This window comes from Myotis brandtii, unplaced genomic scaffold, assembly GCF_000412655.1.
Source record: "Myotis brandtii unplaced genomic scaffold, ASM41265v1 scaffold329, whole genome shotgun sequence".
Taxonomy (NCBI): Eukaryota; Metazoa; Chordata; class Mammalia; order Chiroptera; family Vespertilionidae; genus Myotis; species Myotis brandtii.
This window is the reverse complement of record NW_005362676.1, coordinates 842,298-855,794: the sequence shown is the minus strand read 5'-3', so window position 1 is coordinate 855,794 and position 13,497 is coordinate 842,298. Positions and strand designations below refer to the sequence as shown.

The following is a 13,497-nucleotide window of genomic DNA, read 5'->3' as shown; positions in this document are numbered from 1 at the left end:
GTCCAGCTCGCGGTCCCGCAAGGCGTTGGTGTCTGCGCCGCCTGCTCGATCAGCTCCGCCTTCAGGTTCACCATCCTGCCGCCTCCCTGCTCCCGCCCCGCGGCGCCCGGGGCTCCCGAAAGACAGACCTCCCGGCATGGCTCAGTCCCGTCACCAGACTCACTTCCCTTTGTGACCCGCGCTGGCCGGCGAACGACCACTACACAGCGTGCCCGCGCCAGCCAACGACCACTTCCGGGCGACCCGAAATTCTTCTGACACACTTCCGGACTAGCCCGGACCCACTTCTAGACGCACCTCCCGGCATGCCTCGCGCCGCAGCCGTCAAACTTCCCGGCGTACCTCACGACCGACGCAGAGACGCACTTCCCAGCATGCCCCGCGTAGACTTCAGACACACCTCCCGGCATTCCCCGGGTCGACGTCGACACACTTCCCGGCGTGCCCTGCGACTGACGCAAGACGCACTTCCCGGCATGCGTCGCTCGCCGCTAGCCTCGCTTCCCGGCGTGCACCGCGCTGACGTCGACACACTTCCGGTGTGCTCGTGCCCAACGCCAGGTACACATCCCAGCGTGCCTTGCGCCCTCCAACAGGCAGCGTTAATTGATCCTGCCGACATACTATACGCGCGCGCCGCTCGGCGCCCAGGCCGAAACAATCGAAGAGCCGGGCTCCCGATCTCTTGCAGTTCCGAGGTCCTGGGGCGCCTGTGCTACTTCCCCGGTTCAGGTTGCGATCCTAGGGGGGTCTCTGGAGTCTCGAGGGGGCCCGATTTTCTAGACATTTGTATCCGCTGGTTAAGCAAAGTGTGAAGCACTCGAGACTTTAAAAGGTTCCAGGAAGAGGACTGGCGAGAAATGAAGACTCAATGCACAGGGTGCCTCTCCCGGGAAGGGGGTGAAGCGGGGTCTCTGGCCGCCTGCGAAGGGCCTTCCTGGGACAACGGGCCACATGTGAACCCGTCAGAGGATTGGACCGTAGAGACGCTCAGCGTGAACTTCCGGATTCTGAGGGTTGTGCCGGAGAAGGCCCTTGTTTATAGGAAATCGCCTCGGAAGTATTTGGGAGGAAAAAAAAATTCAAATATTTCTGACGTCATAGGGTGTCAAATGGGTAATTTCAGATCGCTCATGAAGAATTCTCGGTACTGATGACTTTTCTGTAGTTTGCTTTCTGATGCCTAAAAAAAATCTTCATGCAATTCCAGAGATGTCCACAAGACGGCGCACTCAACAAAACTGGTTTTACTTGTCATTTCGCTAGCTGGTTTTTTAAAAAAGGTTTTGGGTTTTTGTTTTTAGTATGTTACTGATCTCAGAGGGGAAGGAAGAGGGGCAGAGAGAAACACCAATGATGAGAGAGAATCATAGATCAGGTGCCTCTTGTACCCCCTCACTGGGGATCGAGACCACAACCCGGGCCTGTGCCCTGATTGGGAATCCTACAGGGCGATCACCTGGTTCATAGGTCGAAGCTCAACCACTGAGCCACACCGGCCGCTGTGCATGGGGTTGTTTTAATGGTCTCCTTTGCAATAACAGCTCAAAAGAACAGAGACAAAAAGGACGTTTGCCAGGCACTGGAGAATCCGGGGTATCCGGGAGGGACTCAGCTCTCAAACCCTCACCCTCAGCTTGTGAACCTGCAGCCCCGAGCAGGCTGTCCCCAGGACACGGTCCTCCCAAGACACTAATTACTCTGTCTCCTGAGGTGCCTCCTCCTAGGCTTCCTGCCGCTGCCCCACTGACCTGACAGGCCATCCCCAACTGGAGCCCTGCAAGCTGGGCACAGCGCCTGTGATATATTTTTTTTTAATATGTATTTGTTATTGATTTCAGAGACGAAGAGAGAGGGATAGAGAAACATCCATGGTGAGAATCACTGATTGGCTGCCTCCTGCACCCCCAACGGGGAATGGAGCCCCCAACCCGGCTTCCTATTTCTCTGTACTAGTAACTTTTCTGTAGCTTTGCTTTGTGATGACTAAAAAAAAAAAAAGTTTAAACAAACCACATGCAATTCCAGAGATGTCCACAAGGCGGCGACCTCAAACCAAAAAAGTGATATCACCAGTTGTACCGGTTAATAACGCGGATTTTTTTCAATAGTTACTAGTAATGAATTAAAACTTCCTGCAAATGCTTTTTTCGCCACGACATTCAACATTTTTAGGCGTTACAATATCTATGATGTTAACACCTTCAGAAAATTTGACATAGGAAGTTTTGAAGCTTGTTGTCAATACACAAAATAGCATACATGTCAAATCCCATATATATCAACACATGTGCACTGGTACTTGCCCTTTCACTTGCTGGGTTGTAAAAAAGGTTTTGTATCTGTTTTCCTAATATGTTATTGATCTCAGAGGGCAAAGGAGAGGGGCAGAGAGAAACACCAGTGAGGAGAGAGAACCATCAATCGGGTGCCTCCTGCACGCCCCGTACTGGGGATGGAGCCCACAACACGGGCAGGTGCCCTGACTGGGAATCAAACCCCACGACCTCCTGGTTCATAAGTCGAAGCTTAACCACTGAGCCACACCGGCCGGACGGATGGTGGGTAGTTGTTTTAATGGTCTCCTCTGCAATCAAAGCTCAAAAGAACAGAGACAAAAAGTTGGTTTGCCAGGCACTGCAGGCTCCAGGGTCTCCAGGTGGGACCCTGCTCTCAAACCCTCACCCTCAGCCTGTGAACCTGCAGCCAAGGTCAGGCTGCCTCCAGGACAGGGTCCTCCCAAGGCACTGATTTTTCTGACTCTACCCAGGCTTCTTGCCGCTGCCCCACTGACCTGTCAGGCCATCTCCAACCGGAGCCCTCCAGGCTGCACACAGACGCCATTTTCTCTTTAAATAAAAAAATCTTTTGATTTCAGAGAGGAAGAGAGAGGGATAGACAAACATCCATGATGAGAATCACTGATCGGCTGCCTCCTTCACTCCCAACCCGGAATCGATCCAGGAATGGAACCCGTGACCTCCCGGTTCATAGGTCAAAGCCCAACCACTGAGCCACACCGGCTGGGCCGCACCCATGTGTCATGGCTGTGCCCAGGAAAGAAACAGAGGCTTCACTGTGGGCTGTTAACTCTGTTATTAACTCACGATTAGCACTGCATTTGCTCTGAGGGCGTCTTCCTCGGTGCCGTGGGTTCATCCGAGGGGACCCACCAGGTCCCTACGTACATGTGCACCGCTCGGCTTCCAGGCGAAAAAAGTCCAAGAGCCAGGCTCCGGATCTCTTGCGGTTCCGAGGTCCAGGGGCGCCCCGGCTACATCCCCGGTCCTGGTTGCGATCCTGGGGCGTCTCTGGAGTCTGGAGGGGCCCTGATTCTGGACATTTGTACCCGCTGGTTAAGCAAAGTGTTAAGCACGCGAGTCTTAAAGGTTGCAGGAAGAGGACTGGTGAGAAATGAAGAGTCAATGCACAGGGTGGCTCTCCCGGGAAGGGGGTGTAGAAGGGTCTCTGGCCGCCTGCGAAGGGCCTTCCTGGGACAACGGGCCACGTGTGAACCCGTCAGAGGATTGGACCGTAGAGACGCTCAGCCTGGACTTTCCGATTCTGATAGTTGTGCCCGAGAAGGCCCTTGTTTATAGGAAATCGCCTCAGAAGTATTTGGGAGGAAAAAATTAAAATACTTGGGAGGTGGTAGGGTCTCACATGGGTGATGTCAGAACGCTCATGAAGAGGGAGAGGTCTCTGTCTATACTTGTAACTTGTCTGTAGTTTGCATTGTGATGGCTTTAAAAAAATGTTTGAACCTCATGCAATTCCAGAGATGTCCACAAGGCGGCGCGCTCGGACCACAAAACTGGTTTTACCAGGTGTACCGGTTAATATTGCGGATTTTTTTCACTCGTTACCAGTAATGAATTAAAACTTCCCGCAAATGCTTTTTTTGGCACGACATTTGACATTTTTAGGTGTAAAAATATCTATGATGTTAACACCTTCAGAAAATTTGACATAGAAAGTTTTGAAGCTTGTCAATACAACAAAATAGCAAACATATCAAATCGCATATATATATATCAACGTATGTATACTGTTACTTGCCATTTAGCTTGCTGGGTTTTAAAAAAGGTGTTGTATTTTTTTTAATATGTTATTGATATCAGAGAGGAAGGGAGAGGGACAGAGATAGAAACATCAATGATGAGAGAGAAACATCCATTGGCTGCCTCCTGCACACCTCACATTGGGGATGGAGCCCCCAACCTGGGCATCGAACCAGAAATCGAACCGTGACCTCCTGGTCTATAGTTCGAAGCTCAACCACTGACCCACACGGGCTGGACAGCACCCACGTGTAATCGCTGTGCCCAGGAAAGAAACACATCTTCGCAATGGGCTGTTAACTCTTTATTAACTTAGGGTTAGCACTGCATTTGCTCTGAGGGCGTCTTCCTCGCTGTGATGGGTTCGATCCACCCCTGCGGGGGGGCCCAGCTCCCAGGGACAGGTGGGCTGCCGGATGGTCCAAGGGGGGAGCTGGACACAACAGAGATGTCCAAGCTCGAGAGAAAGTTTAAGGCAAAGGTTACTCCGGGTCCCGGGAGCCGATCTGTGCATTTCCTGGAAAACAGAGGGGCTCCCAGTCCACAGGACCCCCACGGGGAGAACCGGAACAGGCAGCTGAGGACACGCCCACACAGGTTTGGCAGGAGGAGGTCCTCCCCTGCCGTCTGACTACAGTCCGGGCGGAGGACACGGGCGGCTGGGCCCTTCGTCACACGTGGGGATGGCCCGTCCCACTGGCCTCTGGGGTTGACCTTGGAGATGCTCGAAGCCCAGCGAGAAGGGACGAGCGAGGCCACATGCTTGACGCTCCGCTTTGGTTGGAAGATTTGGTAAACGTGGGGGTTCCCAGGCAGGGCCCAGGGGTTCCAATTGGGGTCCCCGGAAGGATGTGGTCGCCGTAGGGACACCGCTGGGGGCCGCCACCCACGGGCCGGCAGCAGAACTGAATGAAGAGCTTGCGCTCACACAGCCGGTTGGACTTCACCATCTCGCAGAAGGTCTTGTCTGCTGGGGAGAAAAAAGGAAAGCCCAGTCAGATTGGGGGGCTGTGGGGGTCTGCCCCGTGGTGCCAGGTCCCAGGCCCCGCTCACCGTTACTGCAGGTGTGGTTGGCGACGCACGAGGCCCCCAGCTGCATGAGGCCCGCTCGCAGCTCCGGCAGTTCTCGTGGCACCTGACCAGGAATTGAACCAGGACCTCCTGGTTCAGAGTTCGATGCTCTAACCACGGAACCACACCAGCCAGAGCTGCAATATATATATTTTTTTCCTGCCTCCTCCCGCTGCCATGCTTGTGTCCAAGACCTGACACTGAGAGCACCATCAGGCGGTCAGTGTGCTGGCAGTGGGGCTGCTGTCGCACTGGAATGGAACCCGTTAGCCACAGCACGGCCCACAGGTCACGAACAGTGCTTTGCAGGATTTGTGTTGAAAGGTGCCCTTTTCTTTTCTTCTCCATAGCGGGTAAAACAGAATTAGGTTTATGAGTTTTAAAACAATATAGGTATTTTTTAAATTGTAAACCTTTTCCAGTTCGTGCCCATGCAGCATTCCTCTGTCCTCACGGGGTGTTAAGGTCCAGGCCGGGCAGGGGTTACTGTGAAGGACTCACTGTCACAGGGCGTCTCCTACCTCAGGGAGGTCAGCGACTTGAGCGACGCCTGCCCGCGGGTCCAGGTCGCCCTGTGGAGGGAGAGCAGACACCCCCCTGAGCCGCTGCGCACGGTGATGCCTGGAGCGAGGACCATCCTGCCCCGTCCTTCCCGCTCCAGCGCCCGATGCGCTTCCAGGGAACAAGCTGATGAATGCACTGGAGCTTCTGCACCCTCCCATCTCGGACATAACAGCTTCTCCACGCACAGCGCCGATGGCTTTAAACAGCGCATTACACACACAGCGAGCTGGCGTGTGGGGCTGAAATGGCTCAGGGCCCTGCACTGTCTGGGAGGGTAGAGGTAACTGGTCACCTTTCCACTTTGACAAATGTGAGCAGATGCCTGTGGTGACCAGAGGGAGGGGGCAGGGGGGGAGGTGGCAGAGGCCGGGAACCAGGGTGTCTGTACTGGTGTCAGCAGCAGAAGTAGACACTTGGGCAGCACATCTGTGTGCGTCCCTAGGAGCTAGGAACAGAGCCCAGCTGTTTAATAATTAATCTCTAAGCTGCTCCAGGAAAAAGGGAACGAACAGAAAGAGAGACGGAGCGCGCAGGAATGAGAGGGAGCAAAGAGGAGGGAAAACATAAAGGTGAGCGAGACAAGCCAGCTCCAGGAAAAGAAGACAAACTCAGATCTGCCAGGAAGCACAGCGAATGCAGAGCCGGGTCATCTCCCTGGAGGACAGGTTCCAGGCGGACTTAACCCATCACATGATGGGATGAGCATCGACCTATGAACCAGGAGGTCAGGGTTCCATTCCCGGTCAGGGCACCCGCCTGGCTGTGGGCTCCATCCCCAGTGCGGGGTGTGCAGGGGGCTGCTGATCAGTGATTCTCTCTCATCATTGATGCTTCTACCTCTCTCCCCCTCCCTTCCTCTCTGAAATCAATATAAATCTGTATTTTTGGGTCAGAGTCTGTGCTGCAGCATTTGAGTGACTAGTTGTGTGCGCCCTGAGATGAGATGGAAAAGGTTGGAAACCGCTGGGCGAGCCCAACGCCAAGCTAAGCTCTCACCTGCACGAGAAAAGCTTCCTCGTTTCTCATCTTTTAAAAAATATACTTTATTGATTTTTTACAGAGAGGAAGGGAGAGGGATAGAGAGTTAGGAACATGGATGAGAGAGAAACATCGATCAGCTGCCTCTTGCACACTCCCCAGTGGGGATGTTCCTGTAACCAAGGTACATGCCCTTGACCGGAATCGAACCTGGGACCCTTCAGTTCACAGGTCGATGCTCTATCCACTGAGCCAAACCGGTTAGGGCCTCATTTCTCATCTTTAGAGGGAACATGTAGGAGGCACTGGCAGCAGGTACGACGTTTACCCTGGGCACCAGACGCTGCCCCGGCAGCCACTCACCAGATCCTGTTGTTGTTCACCAGGAGGGTCTTCAGTCTCCTCAGCAGTGGGAAGCCGTCCAGCTTCCGGATTTCATTGTCAGAAAAGTCGATCACATCGAACTGGTCTAAGTTGCACCCAGATTCTCAATGACAGGGATCTTATAGCCTGTGAAACGGAGAGGAAAAAGCCCACAAGTATTAGTAAAACTAAAAGGCGCTAGAGTACATTAGCAGAATTTCCCAGTAATTTATTTTAAAAAGCTAGCATTCACCCAGAAAGTGTTTACCTAGGCCCGGCCAGTGTCGCTCAGTGGTTGGCATCAGCCCATGACCCAGGAGGGTAGAAGGACCTGGCTTTGTCCGCAAGGAGTCTAGGCCAGAAGCAGAGGCAGCAGCAGCTGCGCTGAGATGCCATGGTCCCCGTGGGAGTGGATCCCGGGCACAGACTGGACCAGCTCATCCCCAAGGCCGCCAAACCAGTCAGGGCTGTTTTCATTTTTTTTAAAATATATTGATTTCAGAGAGGGAGAGAGAGATAGAAACATTAATAATGACAGTCATTGATCAGCTGCCTCCTGCATGCCCCCCACTGGGGATCGAGCCCGCCCACAACCCGGGCATGTCCCCTTGACTGGAGTCCAACCTGGGACCCCTGTCAGCAGGCCGACGCTCTATCCACGGAGCCAACCTGGCTAGGGCTGAAGGCTCCATTTGAAGAATGTCAGCCATTTAAAAAATATTAAAATGCTGAGCTAGAATATCGGAGGGCCTTTGTGGGGTGGGGGCCGGAGTCTCCCCACCGGCTGCAGGCCTGTCCCCCACTTTAGAGGGCCCCCACCGCCCTGGACTGGGCTCCCTCAAGAAGCAGAAGGGGCACAATACTTCAGTCCCTGCTCCGTCCTCCCTGGGGTCACTGAGCCCCACCCTGGTCCGTCCCACAGGGTCCCCTCTGATCTGGAGTCAGGACTCAAGGCTGTGTGACCTTGGGGAAGTTATTCAGCCTCTCTGAGGCTAGTATGACTTCCTGGGCTGGTGGAAGATAAAAGATGTTGTGCAAGGCTCTTGGCAGAGGGCCCAGCAATGAGCTGAGAAGTTTGTTTACAAGTTTTGTGCCTTCGATTCAGCGCCGTGGGGCCACCGCGTACTCTGAGGAGGGACACTTCCCTGTTTACTCCTTGAAAGGCATTCCGCCTTGAGGGCAAATTCCTTCCGTCTAGGCCAGGCCCACACTCAGGGCCCTGCATAGGCCGTTTCTTCTGCCTGGAGTCCCCTTCCTGCGGGGAACCCCTGGGAACCCTGTTGGCTCCTGGGGCCAAGGGTGCCCGTGGATGGCATGCCCTCTGCCCCCTGCCTGGGCAGACGGGCCTGGGCAGACGGGCCAGTATGTTTCCTGCGGTGGCTCTGATGCCTTTATCAGGGAGCTATTCACACCCGGGCCTGGCTGGCCTGGCTCAGTTGGTTGGGCGTGTTGCTCTTCACAGTCTTCCTAAGTCCCCTTCTGATTTACTGGACAGACAGCTGCCTGTCCCTCCGATTGCTTGGTTGTTGTTGCTCATCCTCCCCCTAGGACACATTTCCATTGGTTCTTAGAGAGAGTGGAAGGGAGAGGGAGAGAAGAGAGACACATGGGTCGGTTGCCTCCTGCACACGCCCCGACTGGTCCCGATTGAACCTGCAACCCATGAACCTGAACTTGACCTCAAATGAACCCCTGACCCTTCAGTCCACGGGCCGACGCTGTAACCACTGAGACATCCGGCCCGGGTCAGAGCACTTTCCTTTTCATGAAACTCTGTTTCCAAGGAGTCATTTCCAGCCTGACTGACCACTGTGCTGCCTGCCCCCGGGGTTCTCCCCCGTCTCTCAAGTCTGAAGGGAGCGGCATTGAGGGTGCTCATTGGGGTGTGGCCATGGCCGGGAGGTGCACTGTAACCTTTCCTGGGGTTGCAGCAGCTCCGGATCGGAACGGTTCAGTGTCGGCGCTGACACGGGGGCAGTTTGATGAGAGACGGTCACCTGGTGAGGTGTCTGCGTGAAGGGCCCGGGGCCGCTGACGCTGCTGAGGAAGCGCAGGGGGTCGGTCCTTTGCTTCACGGACTTGGCTTCCTCCCTAATGGCCTCGGCTTGGCCCCTGTGGCCGGAGCCCCCGAGGGTCTCGGGTTCGATCCCGGACCCGGTCAGGGCGTGTGCGGGAGGCAACAAGGCGATGTGTCTCTCTCACATGCATGTGTCTCTCCCCCCCCCGCCTCCGCTCTCTCTAAAAAGAAGGAAAAGTAAAGGACCAGCACGCGCCCTACCCTCACTCTGACGCTATCACTTTAACGTGTTTCCTGGGAACCAGCCGCTCGCTCTCGAGCAGATCATACTGAGAAACGGTCCCACGAGGCCGAAGTCCAGCGCCTCGCCGATGCGGCAGATCCTGTTGTTGTTCACCAGGAGGGTCTTCAGTCTTCTCAGCAGCGGGAAGCCGTCCAGCTTCCGGATTTCATTGTCAGAAAAGTCAATGGCATCGAACTGGTCTAAGGTCGCACCCAGATTCTCGATGATGGGGATCTTATAGCCTCGCAGGTCCAGCTCGAGGTCCCCTACGGCGTTGGTGTACTGCGCCGCCTGCTCGATCAGCTCCGCCGTCAGCTTCACCATCCTGCCGCCTCCCTGCTCGCGCCCCGCGGCGCCCGGGGCTCCCGTCAGACAGTCCTCTCGGCGTGGCTCAGGCCCGTCACCAGACACACTTCCCTTTATGACCCGCGCTGGCCGGCAAAACGACCACTACACGGCGTGCCCGCGCCCGCAGACGACCACTTCCGGGCGACCGGAACTCCTTCTGACACACTTCCGGACTAGCCCCGGCCCACCTGTAGACTCACCTCCCGGCATGCCCCGCGTAGACGACAGACGCACCTCCGGCATGCCCCGGGTCGACGTCGACACACTTCCCGGCGTGCCCCGCGACTGACGCAAAGACGCACTTCCCGGCATGCCTCGCTCACCGCTAGCCTCGCTTCCCGGCGTGCACCTCGCCGACGTCGACACACTTCCGGTGTGCTCGCGCCCAACGCCAGGTACACATCCCAGCGTGCCTTGCGCCCTCCAACAGGCAGCGTTAATTGATCCTGCCGACATACTATACGCGCGCGCCGCTCGGCGCCCAGGCCGAAACAATCGAAGAGCCAGGCTCCGGATCTCTTGCGGTTCCGAGGTCCTGGGGCCCCCGGGCTACTTCCCCGGTTCTGGTTGCGATCCTGGGGGTCTCTGGAGTCTGGAGGGGCCCTGATTCTAGACTTTTGTATCCGCTGGTTAAGCAAAGTGTTAAGCACTCGAGTCTTTAAAAGGTTCCAGGAAGAGGACTGGCGAGAAATGAAGACTCAATGCACAGGGTGCCTCTCCCGGGAAGGGGGTGCAGCGGGGTCTCTGGCGCCTGCGAAGGGCCTTCCTGGGACAACGGGCCACGTGTGAACCCGTCAGTGGATTGGACCGTAGAGACGCTCAGCATGAACTTCCTGATTCTGATGGTTGTGCCGGAGAAGGCCCTTGTTTATAGGAAATCGCCTCTGAAGTATTTGGGAGGAAAATAAATTTAAAATACTTGGGAGGTGGTAGGGTGTCACATGGGTGATGTCAGATCGCTTAGGAAGAGTTCTCTGTGCCAGTAACTTTTCTGAAATTTGCATTGTGATGGCTTAAAAATAAGTTTAAGCCTCATGCAATTCCAGAGATGTCCACAAGGCGGCGCCCTCATAATGAGAGTTTTCTGCACTGGTAACTTCTGTAGTTTGCATTGTGATGACTTTAAACAAACCCGCTGCAATTCCAGACATGTCCACAAGGCGGCGCGCTCAGCCCACAAAACTGGTTTTGCTTACCATTGTGCTAGCTGGGTTTTTAAAAAGGTTTTGTGGGGTTTTTTTTCTTATGTTATTGATCTCAGAGGGGAAGGAAGGGGGTCAGAGTGAAACACCAATTTTGAGAGCGAATCATAGATCAGCTGCCTCATGCACACCCCATACCCGAGATGGAGCCCACAACCGGGGCATGTGCCTGACTGGGATTCCAACCGTGGGACCTCCTGGTTCATAGGTCGACACTCAACCACTGAGCCACACCGGCCGGAGGGTATTCTGTTGTTTTAATGGTCTCCTCTGCAATGAAAGCTCAAAAGAACAGAGACAAAAAGGACGTTTGCCAGGCACTCGAGACTCCGGGACGGCCTCTGCTCTTGAACCCTCACCCTCAGCCTGTGAACCTGCAGCCACGGACAGGCTGCCCCCAGGACAGGGTCCTCCCAAGGCACTAATTTCTTTGCCTCCTGAGGTGCCTCCTCCAGGCTTCCTGCCGCTGCTCCACTGACCTGACAGGCCATCCCCAACCGGAGCCCTGCAAGCTGGACTCAGCTGGCACTGCTTTGTTCCTTTTAAAATATATATACTTTTTATTGATTTCAGAGAAGAAGGGAGAGGGATAAACATCCACGATGAGAATCACTGATCAGCTGCCTCCCCAACCCGGAATCCAACTAGGAATCGGACCCTTGACCTCCCGGTTCATAGGTCAAAGCTCAACCACTGAGCCACACCGGCCAGGCAGCACCCACGTGTAATCGCTGTGCCCAGGAAAGAAACAGACGCCTTCGCTGTGGGCTGTTAACTGTTATTAACTTCGGGTTAGCATTGCATTTGCTCTGAGGGCGTCTTTCTCGGTGTCATGGGTTCGATCCACCCCTGCGGGGGGGGGCCCCCCACTGCCATACGCAGGAACCGATCTCTTGCGGTTCGGAGGTCCTGGGGCGCCTAGGCTACGTTCCTGATTCTGGTTGCGTACTTGGGGGGGTCTCTGGAGTCTGGAGGGGTCCTGATTCTAGAAATCGCCTCTGAGGTATTTGGGAGGAAAAAAAATTAAAATGTTTGGGAGGTGGTAGGGTGTCACATGGGAGATGTCAGATCGCTCATGAAGAGTTCTCTGTACCAGTAACTTGTCTGTACTTTGCATTGTGATGACTTAAAAAAAGTTTAAACAAACCTCATGCGATTCCAGAGATGTCCACAAGGCGGCGCCCTCACACCACAAAACTGGTTTTACCAGTTGTACCGGTTAATAGTGCGGATTTTTTTCACCAGTTACTAGTAATGAATTAAAACTTCCCGCAAATGCTCTTTTTGGCACGAAATTCGACATTTTTAGGCCTAAAAATATCTATGATGCTAACACCTTCAGCAAATTGACATAGGAAGTTTTGAAGCTTGTTGTCAATACAACAAATTAGCACACATGTCAAATCGCATATATATCAACACATGTGCACTGGAACTTGCCATTCCGCTTGCTGGGTTTTAAAAAAGGTTTTGTATTTTTGTTTTTTAAAATACGTTATTGATCTCAGAGGGGGAGGGAGGGGGCAGAGAGAGAAACATCAGCGATGAGAGTCATCGATCGGCTGCCTCCTGCACCCCCACACCCAAGGCCTGTGCCCTGACTGGGAATGGAACCCCGTGACCTCCTGGTTCACAGGTCGAAGCTCAACCACTGAGCCACACCGGCCAGGCAGCACCCACGTGTAATCGCTGTGCCCAGGAAAGAAACACATCTTCGCAATGGGCTGTTAACTCTTTATTAACTTAGGGTTAGCACTGCGTTTGCTCTGAAGGCGTCTTCCTCCTGCGTGGGGGGCCCCCCCCAGCTCCCAGGGACACATGGGCTCCCTGGTGGTCCGAGGGGGGAGCCGGACACAACGGAGACGCACAAGCTCGAGAGAAAGTTTAAGGCAAAGGTTACTCCCGTCCCGGGAGCCGATCTGTGCATTTCCTGGGAAATATCGGGGCTCCCTGTCCACGGACCCCCCTCGGGGAGAACCGGAACAGGCAGCTGACGACACGCCCGCCCGACACAGGTTTGGCAGCAGGAGCTCCCGCCGTGCCGTCGGCTCAGTCCGGGCGGAGGCGCATGGAGGACCCGGCCCCCGAGGCCATTCCACGCGGGGGACGTGGGGGGACGCACTGCCCAGGGGCCGGGCTCACAGCGGCGGCAGGATGGCCGGGCCCCGGGGTCAGGCACCTGCTGGCCCCGCGGACAGGCTCCCGGGGACCCTGCTAGGAAGACTCTGGGGGGGGGTGGCTGCGGGCACTGGGGCCGGGGGACCCCGAGACCTGGGACAGGCAGCCCCTTCCCCTCGGGGCTGTGGGCTCTGACTTTCTGGGGGCGTCTCGGCCATTTCAACAGCCACGGCCGATGTGGAAACAGACTCCCCCACCCGCCCCAGGGCCCAGAGTTCACGCCCCCAAACCGGCCTCCACGGCGGCCGGAGGAGCAGCTGCGCAGCTGAGGTTGACCTTGGAGGTGCTCAGGGTTGACCTTGGAGATGCTGGAAGCCCGGCGAGAAGTGACGGGGAGGCCACGTGCGTGCCGTTCGCTTTGGTCTGAAGATTCAGTAAACGTGGGGGGTCCCAGGCAGGGCCCGGGGTGCCCCTCGGGTCCCCAGAGGGAAG

The 13,497-nt window shown here is 55.4% G+C and overlaps 1 protein-coding gene and 1 long non-coding RNA gene across 2 annotated transcripts in view; both read right to left on the bottom strand.

The window, feature by feature from the left end:
* Positions 1 to 4,350: 4,350 nt before the first annotated feature.
* The window catches only part of PCSK6 (proprotein convertase subtilisin/kexin type 6), a 52,255-nt gene continuing 43,108 nt past the window's right edge, over positions 4,351 to 13,497 (bottom strand). Inside the window, exons 21-26 of the mRNA XM_014543570.1 lie at positions 10,149 to 10,294; positions 9,336 to 9,768; positions 9,035 to 9,149; positions 7,819 to 7,978; positions 5,115 to 5,186; positions 4,351 to 5,028 (exon numbers count right to left, since the gene is read on the bottom strand). Of these exons, the coding sequence (XP_014399056.1) occupies positions 4,733 to 5,028; positions 5,115 to 5,186; positions 7,819 to 7,978; positions 9,035 to 9,149; positions 9,336 to 9,768; positions 10,149 to 10,294 (1,222 nt within the window). The 3' untranslated portion in view covers positions 4,351 to 4,732. The remainder of the gene's footprint in view (positions 5,029 to 5,114; positions 5,187 to 7,818; positions 7,979 to 9,034; positions 9,150 to 9,335; positions 9,769 to 10,148; positions 10,295 to 13,497) is intronic.
* LOC106726901 lies at positions 5,235 to 7,499 on the bottom strand. Its single transcript, XR_001363038.1, has 4 exons — positions 7,306 to 7,499; positions 7,038 to 7,184; positions 5,546 to 5,704; positions 5,235 to 5,269 (listed from the first exon to the last, which is right to left on the bottom strand). It is a non-coding gene; the product is annotated as an uncharacterized LOC106726901 (long non-coding RNA).